The 15,501-nt window shown below is 43.7% G+C and overlaps 1 protein-coding gene across 2 annotated transcripts in view; it reads right to left on the bottom strand.

The window, feature by feature from the left end:
* Positions 1-14,555, bottom strand: part of smg1 (SMG1 nonsense mediated mRNA decay associated PI3K related kinase) — a 31,992-nt gene extending 17,437 nt beyond the window's left edge. Inside the window, exons 1-25 of one of the 2 annotated variants that reach the window (XM_076144213.1) lie at positions 14,303-14,555; positions 11,463-11,611; positions 10,628-10,774; positions 10,304-10,440; positions 9,999-10,057; positions 9,500-9,713; positions 9,154-9,279; positions 8,937-9,009; positions 8,544-8,641; positions 8,082-8,255; positions 7,597-7,818; positions 6,936-7,037; positions 6,558-6,848; positions 6,071-6,201; positions 5,563-5,724; positions 5,229-5,347; positions 4,082-4,169; positions 3,868-3,969; positions 3,385-3,525; positions 2,861-3,087; positions 2,435-2,634; positions 1,935-2,096; positions 1,587-1,741; positions 874-998; positions 125-439 (exon numbers count right to left, since the gene is read on the bottom strand). In XM_076144213.1, coding sequence (XP_076000328.1) covers positions 125-439; positions 874-998; positions 1,587-1,741; positions 1,935-2,096; positions 2,435-2,634; positions 2,861-3,087; positions 3,385-3,525; positions 3,868-3,969; positions 4,082-4,169; positions 5,229-5,347; positions 5,563-5,724; positions 6,071-6,201; positions 6,558-6,848; positions 6,936-7,037; positions 7,597-7,818; positions 8,082-8,255; positions 8,544-8,641; positions 8,937-9,009; positions 9,154-9,279; positions 9,500-9,713; positions 9,999-10,057; positions 10,304-10,440; positions 10,628-10,774; positions 11,463-11,611; positions 14,303-14,379 — 3,796 coding nt within the window. In that variant the 5' untranslated portion in view covers positions 14,380-14,555. The remainder of the gene's footprint in view (positions 1-124; positions 440-873; positions 999-1,586; positions 1,742-1,934; positions 2,097-2,434; positions 2,635-2,860; positions 3,088-3,384; positions 3,526-3,867; positions 3,970-4,081; positions 4,170-5,228; positions 5,348-5,562; positions 5,725-6,070; positions 6,202-6,557; positions 6,849-6,935; positions 7,038-7,596; positions 7,819-8,081; positions 8,256-8,543; positions 8,642-8,936; positions 9,010-9,153; positions 9,280-9,499; positions 9,714-9,998; positions 10,058-10,303; positions 10,441-10,627; positions 10,775-11,462; positions 11,612-14,302) is intronic. The other variant, XM_076144214.1, reaches the window with a different exon arrangement.
* Between the last annotated feature and the right edge of the window lie 946 nt (positions 14,556-15,501).

The raw sequence follows: 15,501 nt of genomic DNA, 5'->3' as shown, positions 1-15,501 counted from the left end.
GGAAGGTAGTAGTTGATTCATCTTTGAATGCAATATTACATATTGATGTTTCTATTCGATATTAGTACTTTTAGTGATGTTAACGATGCATGTAAATTCCACAGTGGGCTCAGGGTGGGCTTACCAAGCTTTTCCTTGCTGCTAGTGCTCAAGGAACTGTAGTCCTCTCCAGGCAGCAGTTCCAGCTGGGCGCCACATTCACCCAGGTCTCCCTCTTCAAACCGACGCAGGGCCTGGATGTAGTTAAAGTCTGTCCTCAGGTGGATGCTAACGGGACTGGTGGCATTCTGCTTCAGGGCATGAATGCTGGCCTGCCACTCCTTCACAGAGGCCCAATCACAGAGTGCCACATAGCACTGAGAGGCTTTGTTGGCCAGAAAGTTTATCACCTCCGGAGAACAGTCTGAGGACTTGAGCAGAACAGTCTTCCTGCCTTCGCCTTTTCAGAAGAAAACCAAAAAAAAAAGAATGAGTGTGCTTGAAAAGAACTCAGACAAAACAACATGTCCAAAACACAGCACCACACTTCTTGTACTTCCCCTGGCCTGGCCCTTGTGATGCCGTCAAGACACACAGACTAGAACAGGTGGATGTGATGCATCTGTTCTAGTGCGTGTGTGTTGTTGGTGGTGAGTTTTTAGTACAAAATGGGGTGAAAACCTGCCGTTTAAGGGAGGACAGGAGGCAGTCTGTGTCTTTGTAACCTTAAAGCTGAATAGTGCATGACCAATAACTGAAATGTAAAATGGTTGAGCCATTCATTTAAAGACTGAAAAAGGTACAAATTGGGAACAAAGACAATTTTATCCATCAATGACAAGGGATAGAAAAGCTGTATTCAGGGTGCTTTGTTGGTGGGTGATTGGTGGTTACCATTGCTGGTGTGTTTGGGGCTGCTAGAGAGCTTGAGGAGACAGCAATCCGAGCTTCTAATGCTGCAGTCCATGCCTGTGACAGCACAGAGGTGATCCTGGTACTCCGCCGCTGCCTTTTCAAAGCTACACACATGCAAGCAGACACGAGTTGTGATTGATCACAATATGAGCCAGACCTCGTTCATATATTATGTGATCTGGTAAGATTGGATAGCATTCAGATCAGGTTGTCATTTACATCTTGCATAAACATGTGATCTTGTTATCTGGATACATTACATTACATTGAGATATAGTTGCAATGTAGGGCTGGTATATTTAATTAGATTGTAAATGCGTACTTAATAAACTGGTAACCCCAGTAATTGATTGCAAGTGTGGGTTTACTCTGCATAACACCAGTAAGATTATTATGCCTTTCCAGGCTGCAGAGCTTTACGAGCAACTGAGCGGATGTAAAATTTTAAACCTTTACAAAATCTATGGGAAATCTATAGTATTGCATAAACAAATAACAGCAAGTAACAAATAAGACCCCGCAATACAAGACCATACTGTCAGAATAGTTAGTCAGTTTAATTAGAACTCTTGTGTCATTTGACGAGAAAATAACCTAGTTTTGACAAAATAAGAATCAATATTACTGTATTAAAAGCTATAAACACAGATGTTTGTATGATGTAATGCATCTAGTCAAGGGGGGATTCTTACCGTCCCTCGGCCTGCAGAGCAACCGACCCCAGCCAGCACAGGCTTCTGCCAGTGGTGGAAAGGCTCCAGGCTGCAAGGCCATGAATGGCCTCAGGACAGCGCAGCTCACAAAGAGCCTCCACCAACAACATCAGAGGAACTTCCAGCTCTGGGCCCTGGTGAAGGAGAACACCAAAACCTACTGTTCAGAGGCGCTACCACATTTACAATTCTAACAGTAGATATTTTATTGCAATGGTCCAGTTTCCACTACACATGAACTACAATTACATTAACTCCAACTGGCACTGATCACAATACACACTGGAAATGCATATAGAGATGAACAAGATGACAAGCGACAAGGACCTGATTGCTGCTGTTCTTGATCTCGGCAAGCAGATCAAAGCCATGGCGAACGGTTACTGCCGGCTGACCGGACAAAAGACCAACTCTCATCAGTGCTAGGCGGATCCTTGTCAGCCAATCCTGGCAAGTCTGACGGTTGGTGTAGAAGAATGTCCTGATACCCTGAGAGAGAAAGATGGTGGTTTAGCCCTCAGCTTTAAGGGCCCCAAAAACAGTTTTGCATTTGCAATTTTGTGTGATTGTTTCTGTTTGTACTGCGATTGAGACCTATAGTACACATGCAAATGCACAGAATGAATAGGATTTTGCTGTTCTCAAATCATACATGACACATTGCTTATTCCAGTAGAGACTGCCACTCAAGCTCAACTACAATATTTACGTACCTGGGAAAATGGATTTATTGTTTATAAATTACTAGCTTAATTTGGTCAATGTGTTCTATGGAAAAGCAGTTGGTGCAGTCAGGTTTCTTTCTCAAATGACCTAATAAATGTTACCTTTGGTGGGGCAGTGAGAGCGTTGGCACAGCCCTCAAAGGCATTGTACATGAGTTTTTCCAAGTTCTCCAGATACTGCAGGAGCAGAACAAGGCGGAGCTGGTTGGAGTGGTGGCCGTCGCCATCGACTCCAGCCCCGGCCCACGATCCAGCATCCTGCTCAGGGTTCAGACAGTGGGCAGCGAGGCTCCGGATCATACCTAAAATGCAGGAATACAGCTTCCAGGTCACATACACACACCTAATGTGTCCACCTTACTGTTGGAATAGTGTTCTTACAGTACTGATGCAGCTTATTCATTCAGCTTTATTCAGTTTCAAAGTCCATCAACTTCTCTTGCTATGGCAATACTGGTGTGTTTGCTAGTAATGCGTCAGGGCTACGTTACTCAACTAACCCTTTATGACCCATAACTGGTGCTTTACCTTCAATGGTCTGGAAGGTGTCTTGAGCTCGTCCCAGCGGTGTTCTGAGCTTGGACAGCACAGTGAACTGTGCGGCTTCCCATACTGCCCACTGCCAGAGCACTACCTCAGTTTTCAACAGGGCCCGTGGCACTGTGCTGGGCCCGCTTCCATCTATGCTGCTTCGACCATCCCGTTTCTCCAGCCGCTGGCAGCTGTAGTACAGTCGCTCCAGCCATGGATCCTTGCTGTGGACACAAACATGACAAAGGCTTCATTACAGAATAGTTAGTATAGGCTGACAATGGCGCAAACCTTTTGCTGATAATAAAAATAATTCAACCAGCTCCTAGGGGTCATTTCGTATTCCATATATTCAACCACTGTTGTTCACGTAGTACTCAACAATTGTCAATGTTGGAGAGGAATTACTATGCGTCTCCTGAAAACAAAATGTATTATGTATCTCATGCCAAGTGCCAGAAAGAGCTCAGTGGAAGAAGAAATGAAGAGGGGGCAATAACTTGATCCTTGGTGAGACCTACCCTCCTCGGTGCAGAACTCCATATAAGATGAAGCTAATGAGGTCACTGAAGTCCTGAGGGTGGAAGGTGCTGCTTGGTGCTCGGCTCATGTGGTGACGGATAGCCAGCGAGATCTCCCTCAATTCAGGATGGCTATGGTTACTGTGGACAAAAGCATGGATAAGACCGATGCAGACACAATGTTACAATGACGAGATGCAAGAAACTCATTTGGAAAAATTGGCCCTATATCGCGGCTCGGGGTTATATTGAATGTTTACCGTATATTGGCAATGATTTTACTGGAGATGTAAAATTAAGCATCATCGCAATGATTTTTACTTGGCCAGTTTCATGAAGACAGTGATAGGCTGCTTCTCAGCCAATCTCAACTCTCTGCTGTGTTACTAGTAATCTCTACTCTGCAGTCTTGTGCCCCGGCATGCAAGCGGGTTGTTCAGGGCTATTCAACAACTGTTCAACCCGAATACGCAGATGTCTTACCTCAGTGCGATGTCCAGGGGGATTGTCCTGAGCAGCTTACCATAGGCCTGCCTCACCCTCACTGCCGAGTGAACCAGCTGGACTCTGCACACGTCCACACACCTAACAAACCATCAACATAAAAACAGTGTTAGGTCTACGGCACGAACACACCTTATTATCTTTGTTTTGCTGCAGATACCGAAAAAACTGCTGGATTGCGAGACGTTTTTACCTCTGCAACAGATCTGAAGACAGTGACGAAGATAGGACCTGGAGACTGCTGCAAGTTTGAAGACAGATGACTTGGTCTTCATTCAGAGCTGCTCAGTCACAACAAGGAAGAAAATATCTTATATCAATATCAAACAAAAATGACCATGTAGCCTTTAAATTCTAGAAGTAAATTGGTAATAAATATGTAGTCCATATATGTATGGACATTGGTTTTGCACCACATGGAGAATGTTTGGACCTCCTCCCTGTAAACTGCTTCATTGTTATTGGACATTGGGCGCAAATTGAATGATGCTGTTTTAGCTGTGGAGTACAGTCGGTGGTGTATAAAGAATAGAGAAACAGACTGAGGTCACGGCCTTGGGGACACCAGTGTTGAGGATGATGGTGGGGCGGTAAGGTTTCCCAGCCTGACATGCTGGAGTCTGTCAGTGAGAAAGTCCTTGATCCACCTACAGGGTGGTTGCAAGCTGTAGTGCCTGCAGTTTGTTGACCAGTTTATCTGGGTTGATGGAGTCAAAAGCTGAGCTAAAGTCAACAAACAGCATCCTGACCTAAAGCAGGTGTTGGGATTATCCAGGTGAGGGAGAGCTGTGAAGTGTTCTGTGGATCTGTTGGCCCTGACCCCTGTACGCAAACAGATCCACAGATGATGCCGTTTCAATAACACTACACACAGCTCTCACTCACTGAATTTGTTACAAGACATGCTCACATTCCTCTGCTGAAGGAGGTGTCAATCATTCCTTGACACTTTCTTGATGTGCATGTAAAGGAACAGTTTCTAGCATAAATCAATGATTTGTTATGACTCAGAATCAGGCTGTTCACTACTGTGAGATATTACTGGCACAAAACTAGGTGAGGCAGCTTAGCTGGAGGGGTTCAAAACGTATTTCAGTGTATCCACCAAAAGAAAGAATAAAATAATACGTATGATGTTTGTGTATCTAAATGATCAGGGAGACTGATGACAAAGCATGCCGGTGTAAATGTGTGCCTAAATCCAGCTGCGGCTGTCCAAGTCAGGTACACTCAACTGATATTACCCAGTGAGCTTTAAGGCTGCTTGCATGGCGCTGTCTAATTGTGACTCAACCTGTGGAAATGAGTGTGGATTTGTTGTGTTGGTGGTAGATTCTCACCATTTGACAGCAGACCCTTGCAGAACTTGTTGAAGGAGGGCAAGGAGAACAGGGGACTGTAGGTGTCCGACTTCTTCATCAGCAAAGAGATTTCTTGAGCCCAGGTCAGCAGAAGCCTCCTGATCACACATACACACACACACACACACACACAGACACACGTAAGTATCACACAGCACTCATATGCAGTAAATCATCAATGTTATTTCCAGTGTTGCAGTCTGACATTACGCTCTTTATAACATTCAGTTATCTAACTGTGTATCCATCTTGTATATATCTGGTTCTACATTTGTTTCTTTGTATGTATACGTGTTTGGGTGATTCACAGAACCTGGCTTCAGGGTAGAGGTGCTTCTTCACCAGCAAAATTCCCAGAAGGCTCAGCAACGTGCTGAAGTGTTTCTTGGTTGCTGTAGTGACCGTGCTGATGACCGCTCCATCAAACAGCGAGGGAGAAGACGACGACAGGCTGGATGAGATGAAATGATCATGTCTGGTAGACGGACATACAGAAGACCCATGAGGCCGGTTAAAATTAGAAATGAAAGAACAGATGTGCCTGTAATCCATTTCATTGACAAGATGCTGTGCCACATTATCATACAAACTATGAGGATACTTAGATATCTCCGACATAATGGTTGGAAACACCATTTGGAGGAGAGATATTGCATTTAAGGTAAAAATGCAGTGTCATGCAACAGGGTGTAGAGTCACACAAACCATCCTGATCTTACATTTTACAGAGTAAGTTCTGAAAATGACAGCATATTGCTCATTATACCCATCTGATTGACAGAGGAGATAAGTAATGTTAGCAAAACCAGTGTAATTGTTACCTAGTGCAGTGGGAGTACAGGGTGTACAGCACAGCATATTGGATAGCAGGGTAGTAGACTGCTAATTCTGTGTGAACCAGCATCAGATTTTGACTGAGAAGAGCGAAGACCGTAGGAGACAACGCCCACATCTAAAGACACAAACACTTCAGCATCAATATGCACATTCACAAAAACAAAGAGAAATCAGCGACAACCTTTGTATTCTAATTTCTGGAATTTTTCCCTACCATTCTTCGCCATCCTCTGCTCTCAAGTGGTTAAGGAATGGGGCATTACAGCGATACACAAGATGGAAACTACAAAAGTGAAGACCTGAACAACTAAACAAACAAAACCGACAGTCACCATGACCATCTGCTGCCAGGTGGCCATTGATAGACCTCAATCTGACAGTATACTTCACTTTCCTGGCTTTTCTGTTTAAATTACCTTCTCCGAGGTGATTTGAAGGATTTGTCTGGTGAGGAACAGCAAAGGAACTCACCCCTATCAGCGAGTTCTTGGTATTCCCAATGGTGGTGAGGGTGCTGAGGTTGAAGATGAGTGTGAACTGTGCCTTCTCTGGGGGCAGAGTGAGGGAGGCAAAGGCAGGGTGCTGGATGTTGGAGCAGGCGTTGTTGGGGGCCAGGACACCGTCAGTTGGCTGCAGGGGAGCCAGAAGACTAGACAGGGCACATGCCATCTCACCCAAAACCAGTTTATAAGCTGCCTCCAGTGTTGGAATGTTTTTCAGGCTTAGCAGTGCCTGGTATACACTGTGAACAGCTGACATGACCTGTAAGAGACATATACACACATTAATATACAGACACATCCACACACCCACCCACCCCCACGCCAACATATACACACACAAACACACCTCTTTCTCTCGAATGAAGCGAAGCTCAAGCAACTGTGAGTTTGGTGCCAACAGTTTCTCCACAAATGATGCAGGAAGCTTGGTGTTGATCTGTTCCACAATCTGAAAACAAAAACAGCCAATTCACACATCTCTAAGATGACTAAATGAGTTTTGAATTAGCAAAATCATTTTATGAGTGAATCCAATCAAATTCATTCTGAGAGCCCAGTATGACGTACAATGTCTCAAAGGACTTTACAGGCCCACAACAGCACACAGTTACTGACTTATTCTTAGCTCTCTAAGAAGACAAGGAAAAACTCCAGAGAACATAAAATCTTCCTCATAGGTCTAATAAGAAGTGAGTACAGCACATTAATCCACCATGTCAGTCTGAGCTGAACATCACAGAGTGAAGAGATTAAAGACACATCACTTGATCTTTTCCTTAATCATAATTGCAGACGTTCTCTTCAAAAAAACATTGATGCATCTAGCAGTGGGATTTCAACTTACATGTTTACAACAACAACTCTGTTTAACTTTGAAGACCTCCTGCAGTACGATTTAGCTCGCAGATTCCTCAATCGGATAAATATGGAGGCCTCACTGCCAGATGTCACATTTTTACACTTTGGTTTGTAGTTAGGAATTTAACAATCTGCCAGTGTGACTGTACCAGTGTGACAAGGCTGAGCACGGCTAGGTTGTAGTCTGAGCCACAGGCCTTGCAGCAGCCCAGCTGGTCCAGGCCGTAGGATAGGACAGCATCCATCAGTGGGCCACAGGGTTCCACGCTGGCAAGTAAAACACCTACACATTCATTCCCTGCTGTCAGGACCACCTCAGAAAACTGAACCTGCTTGGCCGTAGTCACACAGGCCAAAACCCGGTTCAGAATCTGGAAAAAAAAAAAAAAAGGCAAAACCACGTGAATACTAGGAACAGGAAATTGACAGCAGATATTTGGGTTAAGGGGTGTGGCCTACAATACAGATTGCATGCTTACTTTTTTATCCCAACTATAACTTTCCTTCACTTCAATACTACTACTTTATCGACTATCAGATCTCTTCCTCATATGCGTCAGGAGAAGAAGAGAGAAATTCTGAGTGATGGTCAAAAACACATTGTAATCAGATAATTCAGGCATTCTGCTCTTACATCGTTTACATAGACCTCGGTGATGGGCGGTCCTCTGATGGGGTTAAATCGTTCCCCAATGCTGCGCACCACCGTGCTGAAAACCCTCAGCAGAGCTGCCAGCTTGGGGAGGGACACCGTGGGAGGTGGGATGTCTTCATCCACTGCCTCACCGGATACCACGTGGCTCAGATCCTGACAAGATCACCCAATCGGTTAGTCAGTCAGCAGTTCTATTGCATACTAGTATTTGTAAAACACCAATTCATTAATAATCACTAATCATTTGCAATCAATAAAATCAAATACTTTAAGGAGATTTCTTATTAGTGATCTTACGGTGATCTTTGGAATACATGCAATGGTTTACGTTAAAATGTGTTAAATTCAATGACCTTCCTTTCAAACCAGTGCTAGAGGATACAATACAATAAATTGCATTCATAGAGCTGTGCAATGATGACGTAAAATCTGTATATTCACCTCTGCATAGGCCTCCATATCCTCCAAGAACTGACCGAGCAGAGTGGTGGAGAACGTCAGGTCTGCCACCCAGAACTGCTCCAAACTCTGCAACCAGCCTAAACACAGAAGGAGACAGGAGATCAAGGGCTGTGTTTTATAGGCATCTTAAATAATATCCTTTTAGAATTTTAAAACCTAAATCTCAAGACGTGTCGATAAAATCAATGAAATGCCGGCGTAGAGGTTAGGGAAAATAAAAACAAGTTGTGTGATAAAACAAGTGGTTTTAAATGAAACCAGATGCAAAAAAGACAGCAGTTATACATTAAAGGCAATAGACTGTTAGATTAGAGTTAGTGGTGAATCTTTGTTTATTTTGTACTGAAGACTATTAAAAGTGCTGCTACTGACCTGAGACCTGCTGAGTGAGCGCGTGCTTCTGTGTGTGGTCAATGTGCCACCCAACCAAGATGTCTACTGTGTCCTATTGTAAAAAACAAAGTCATTATGGAAAAGCAAGTCAAGGATGTTAGCTTGTAAGCCGAGTGGACACTATTTTAGGTGGCGTAAACATTTTATTCTGCAATTCTTGTTGACCTGTGAATTTCAAACATGTGAAGCCACTCACTCTAAAATTGGTGCTGAAGACATGAGGGTAGCAGCGAGCCACTTGTAGAATGCACTTCACACTCTGACAAAGAAGCTCCGGTGTGTCCACATTCTCCAGGATGGTCTGCAGGTTGCTCATCACCAACTGAAAGACGGAACAGTTAGCTCTTTCTGTCACCACCATCTAAATATCTGTACACTTTATATTTCTGTAAAAGCATTCTGAATTTGGGGTGTTCCTATGTATGCGTTCCAGTGCATGTTCAGACACTCAGACACACCTTACTGATATCTAAACAACAAAATAAAACACTCAGTTTCAGTAATGAGCTGTACAACCTGGACGAGACTGTGTGTGAAGTTACCTGCATCACATGAGAGAAGGCCTTCCTCTCCCCAGCGCCCTCTAGAGCACGGTATGCTGCCACCAGGTACAGCAGCTTCACCTCATCACGACTGCTGGAACTCAACTTAAGGAACAACCACTTGAAGATGCGTTCAGCTTCGTAGCTTAGCACTGTGCAAAGCAGACCCAAGCACGCCGCCGCATCCTGGCGCAACTCCCCCAGCAGCTTACTGCTGTAAATGAGAAGAGCAAGGAGACAAATTAAAGGCTGTGAGTCATGAAAATAGTACTCTTGGGCCAGTTTTCTTGGCAAGTAATGTTGCATCTGTGCAACATATTTCACGTTTTTTGGCATTAAAAAGCAAGTGCAAAGAGCAAAAGTGTTTGCATAGCTTCTGTATAATGAAATGAATCAACTGGTGTCATCATTTAAAGGATTTGATATCCAGGTATCTGGTGTTGGATCCTTTCAGTCTGCTGTTCACACCACAGTCATTCAGTTTGGCATTAGGTTTTACCTCTCGTTCAAAATGTCATTCAAGGTGCTGAGGATGGTGTCCAGCTGTTTGACCAGGGTCTGAGGGAGGACAAAACATTTGACTTGTCATCAACCATGTACAAAGACTCTGCAGATGTCAAAACTAACACCCTATTCCATAGATCTAACTGGTCCATGAAATTTTGTTTTTTTAATTCAACAGCGTCTGATTTGCAAGTCCCTGGCAAACGACAAGTCAACCATCAAAGCCATCAAACTTCACAGTATGATTGAATTTATTTTTGGGAACAGTAAATGATAGTAATAGTAATTGTATGAACTAACCACTTTGCTCTCAGCATGGCTGATGAACTCCTTCATCTGTTTGAGGGTGGCTAACCTGCGGTCACGATCATCCTCTCTGGAGACTCGACGCAGGAGATTGGCAAGCCGAGACTCCTCTGAGTGAGTCATCCCTCTGTCTGCACATACAATGTCACATGCTGCATGAAAACCTGACTAAAATGGTCACACATTGTAATTAGGAAAAGATTAAGTCACTGCGAAGATGCTTAAACTTGGGTGGAGCTAAAGGGATTTTGCTGAATTCTTCACTTCTACTGAATCCATTGTGCTGTGAATGCATCTGTCACATCTGTCAACACTTACCCTGCGATTTCCTCATGTCCTTTGAAGCTAAAGCACGGTTTCCATGCTGAAAAGGGGTCAAATCTGTTATGTCACTGGGCCTCAACTCTTGCCCCAGCGACTTCCAACCAAATGTATCACAGACGCCTTGACCAGCTTCATATCCACCTGATGGCCAGAAAGATAACATTGTCACATAGAAAACCAAAGCAGACACATCAAGATTAACAGAACCCCAATAGCACATTTCAGCCGGCGCATTATAGATTGAAGCTCCACACGTTTTGACTGTCGCCCCATTTACAACATGCGTTACTGGCTTCTCTCCATATGTCTTACTAATGAGGTCCCGTTTGGAACATGATTGAGGCCACCATTGGTAGTCCTTTACATCACTTCCCTGCACTGCACCGGCCCATATCAGTGTCATGATTACCCCATTAAACTTTGGTGCTGATCCAGATCGAGTAGTGGATCCAAGAATGTTTTTAACGATACCTTAATGTCGGGAAGTAGGATGTTTTATTCATGATATTTTCCTCTAAAGTAAAACATCAAACACCACCAGGCATATTTATCCTATAAGAGGCTACAACTGCAATGTGGTCCAGACACCTTTTGAAAACATCTATTATAACAAAGCAATTATATACATTTAATAGATCATTTGAACAATAAAAATCACTAGAACGACACAAATTTAGTCTCTGCTTGTTAGGCCTTGGTGGTGGCGTGAGCATCTATGGTAAAAGCTTTAAAGCGTTGAAGCCAGCCCTAGTAAACATAACCCATATAAACAACATAAATGGATTGTGAAATACAAGGGTGACCCATAAGGTGCCAGCGTCAGCCTCACCCTCTTCCTGGAGTGTATCTGCAGCTGTGCAGGCATCGCTGGATAATGCTGGCTGGTCTGAGCAGCTGGAAGGCAACACGTCGTACAACACTGCTGTACCAAGGTCTCTAGAAGTTACTCCGTCCTGACTGGATGATACGCCGCCAACTCTAAATACACAGACAAAAAGGAAACGCATTGTGACACTATGACACACAATATCATGGATTTAGATAATAAAACTATACACCACCATAACTGATTTCCCGCTAAGGTGTGAGGATGCTGCAACAGTGCTTTCCTGGGCAAGTACAAACCCCAACTCCAACAATTGACAGTTTGTTAAATGCATGAAAAAACAAAAAGCACTGATTTGAAATTTTAGTGATTGCCGTGATAATCACAAAGAGGAAGTTATACATTTCTATATACATATCGAGGGGATCTGAAATGGAAATGAACCTTTCAGATTGTTTCTAGAAATAATGGTTGTGTGCTAAAGACGAGAGAGGAATAGGGCCACACCGATTGTTGACATAGCAAAGGTCAAAAGCTAGCGTCTCATGATATTGGAGAGTGTTACTGTCCATGGTGTGGCTAACTGGCACATCTGTAAGTGCACTGTGAATGCTGAAGAGTTTATTATGCACGTTTAACAACATGGCTCAGTGAAACAGTGTGGGTACTAGCCTGGCCTGCCTGCAGTCCAGACCTGACTCCCAAAGACTATTCTACACCACGGCATTCAGTTCTATCCTCCAGCAATGAAACCACCTTCGAATGACCTCAACTTAACACTAAGGCTATAGGGTATCGCATTCGACCTAACCACCTCATTTTGAAAGTGAGCGTAACCTTTATCCAGTGGAATAAAGTGATATAACACAAGACTCAACACCTTTCTACTAATTATAGAGACGTGAATACACGGTGACGTTTATACTGTACCACTACTACACATCTGATCATTCACACCAGCAGCAATAATAACTCCTCGCCTACATCCTCACAATTCACAGCCAAAAAGATTCCACCAAATTAATTTCTTCTTCTTCAGCAATTGTGTGCATGTAATACAACAGTGTTTACTATGTTAACTATCGGCTAGTTTCACTTTAGTTAGGCAACAGGCTCGCGAAAAAGGTTGACGTCGGCAGCGAGGCAAGCTAGAAGGCTCCGGCTTGTGAAGGAATAAGCCAGCCAGCCAGCCAGCCAGCCAGAGCTGACTGTTGCCTCTAGTAGGGCATAAGTTAACTGGCATCTGTAGCATTTGATTTATGTGTAGCCGAGACAGTGGTAGTGACGACTTTGTGTTCTTCAATCGGTTTGTTTACAGATCCGGGGTTGGATCACCACCAGGTCCTAAACAGAGCTGTGTTACATAGACGTGCATTTACTGATTAATGTTCTTTTCTGAGTAGGCTATACATGAAGGTATTGCCTTTGTCAAATCAGTTCAAATGAATTGTTGATTAAATTATGGTGCAAGTACGTGACGCAATTTAATTCTTACAAATAAAATCTGTTGTTAAAGTTACCAGAGTTTTATTTATTTTAATGCAACATTGTAAAATTCTGTATCATATTGTGTGCTGGATTTAGTGTAGGCCTTGTTTTACCAATGCGGCTGGACAAGGTGACGGAATTAGCCCGTCTGCAAGATACAGAGGGCACATTTTAGCTGTGTGGTAATGCTGGTGGTCAAAAAAGAGGTGAAAATACAGAGTTTTTAGTTACACAACATCATTTCTGGTTATTCCAGATTGGTTGGCAGCAGATATCTTATATCAAACAATAAAGGGAGAAAATTCCCCTTACAAAACTACAACAATGAGTGTGTAAAGATAAGGTGACCTGACACAAAAGGTAAACATGCTCCTGTCACATATTTCTTGTCATCTGTTGCAGTCATCAAATTCAGATTGTGTGTGTATATATACACAAAAACAACGAAATGGATAAGTTACAACATAAACGATCTTGTGTTGGCACGGTTTTCTAATTGAGTAAAGGTGAAAGAGAATGTACAAATCACTGCTTTCCGTTTTTCTTAGCATGTTGCACACTGTCAACCCTGCAGAAGCGACTTCATCATGCCACAACTACATCAGTATCATAGGAAATCTTATAATCTTAAAAGTAAATACACAAGTGTTATCATGTATGACAGATTATAACACAGATCTGCTTTAAACTAGTAGTTAAAACAGAGGACTTGACTAAAGTCACGACACGAGGTGTAGCACATGTGCTGCTAAGTCAGGCCACTTAACGCGCCACCACCATCATCATCCACTATCATTTAAACACATCAGTTGCAAATTCTGAATAGTTTCCCATACACGTTTTTAATATAAACACCGGGACATTTTGAGGAAGTTGATAACGTTAGGGGGGGTGGCGTCTTTCCCAGCTAGCCGACTACCCTCAGCTAAAGCTAACAGGCTAATTATGACAATCAGTTCGTTTCGTGAGGATCATCAGCAGTAGCAGCTTTCAAATAAGTCGCCGCTCGAATCACCGCCACCTCCGTGATCGCATAAACTACCGGATCATTTGTTATTTATTGTTAAATTGCTGAAATAGACAGCGTGGCAACATTTTGCTAATCATGCCCAGAGTGTTCATTTTATCCAAACTGAGCTATCTTGTTTCTCTAAACCAGACGGGCTCGTGAACAATCAAACCAAAGTCTGTCCAAACTGCTAACGTTCTAAAATGTGTATTTTAATATAAGACACACGTGTATCATTCTGTTGTGTTATAACAAATCCCACAAAGTGCTCAGTGCCATTTGGCTACAAGTGAAAGCAGCCGACCACAGGCCCTGTCAGACGGCTACCCCGAACCGGAACACCAACCTGGGCTCCCAGTCATTCCAGTGTGGCTGCAGTTTGTGGGCGCTGCTGAGCCGAGACCCCGGGGCTTTACGGCTCATTACCTTTCAGAGAGCTGCATGACCCGCCAGCAGCGGTAAACCGTGTCTCTCCTCCGGCTTCGCTTTCACTATTCTGCCTATTCAACTCTCAACAAACCTGTTAGCTGCTCATCGATACAGCTAGCTTACGTTACTGTTTGGCTTTCTTCTTCGTCTTCTTCGTCTTCTTCTTCTCCTTCTTCTTCCTCTTCTTTCGAGTTTGAAGGCGGTTGTCACATGAGCGAAATGGCGCATTGACGCCACCGTCTGGACTGGAGTGAGTGTGGCCGAGGGAATCACAAAGCTATATGGTTACGCCCTTGCTATCAAATTTCAAGTTTCCCTGAGAAACAATGATGATACTAACATGACACGGCTACTTTTACTCAATAGATTTTTCAAATTCACTGCAGAAAAGTGTGAGATGATCTAGCACACAGAATGCAGCACCTGTACTACATTTTTGTCCTTGGCTCCATCACTAAATATCATTAGTGTGCACTTACTTTTTCCAAATGTGCACCTGTAGCTGGTCTGCATTTACTTTATGATGTCTGTTTTCTTTTTTACCAGTAAGTTCTAATTCAATTTCTGGATGTGGGAGGAACCATGGTGATACCACATGGTAACCACCAACGGGGGTCACCCCACCCCCCTTCACAAACATACACCCTAACCCTAACCTTAGCCCAACAACTGCATCCTGACCCTGGCGTTGGACCCACTAACCGCCTTTTTGTGCGTAACTTTTGTGCCTAACTGTTCATTCCTACAGTGGGCAGACATCTTCCATTTTGCTTGCCACCCATGGGCTGCCTGCACCTTGTCAGTTCTTAGGAGAGACTTTTGGTGGCTGTCCATGGGAGCCAACACCAGGTCCTTTGTCTCTGAATGTACTGGTTGTGCCAGGGGTAAGGCCTCTCACCGCCCTTGTGATGGTCTTCTCCGTCCTCTGCCCGTTCCTAGCCACCCCTGGTCTCATATTGCCCTAGACTTCATCCCTGGATTGCCCCTTTCAAAAGGTAATGCCGATATACTCACCATTGTGGACCCTGTGATTTTGTGTTGGATCGTGGACCTCAGTTTACCTGGCAAGTCAGGAAGGCCTTCTGCAAGAGGTTGGGGGCCAGTCAGTCTCTCCTC

Source organism: Genypterus blacodes, unplaced genomic scaffold (assembly GCF_046128005.1).
Source record: "Genypterus blacodes isolate CSIRO-AG114 ecotype Tasmania unplaced genomic scaffold, CSIRO-AGI_Gbla_v1 ptg000028l_1, whole genome shotgun sequence".
NCBI classification, from domain to species: Eukaryota; Metazoa; Chordata; class Actinopteri; order Ophidiiformes; family Ophidiidae; genus Genypterus; species Genypterus blacodes.
Note: the sequence above shows the minus strand (reverse complement) of the source record. Positions and strands in the feature narration are given on the sequence as shown.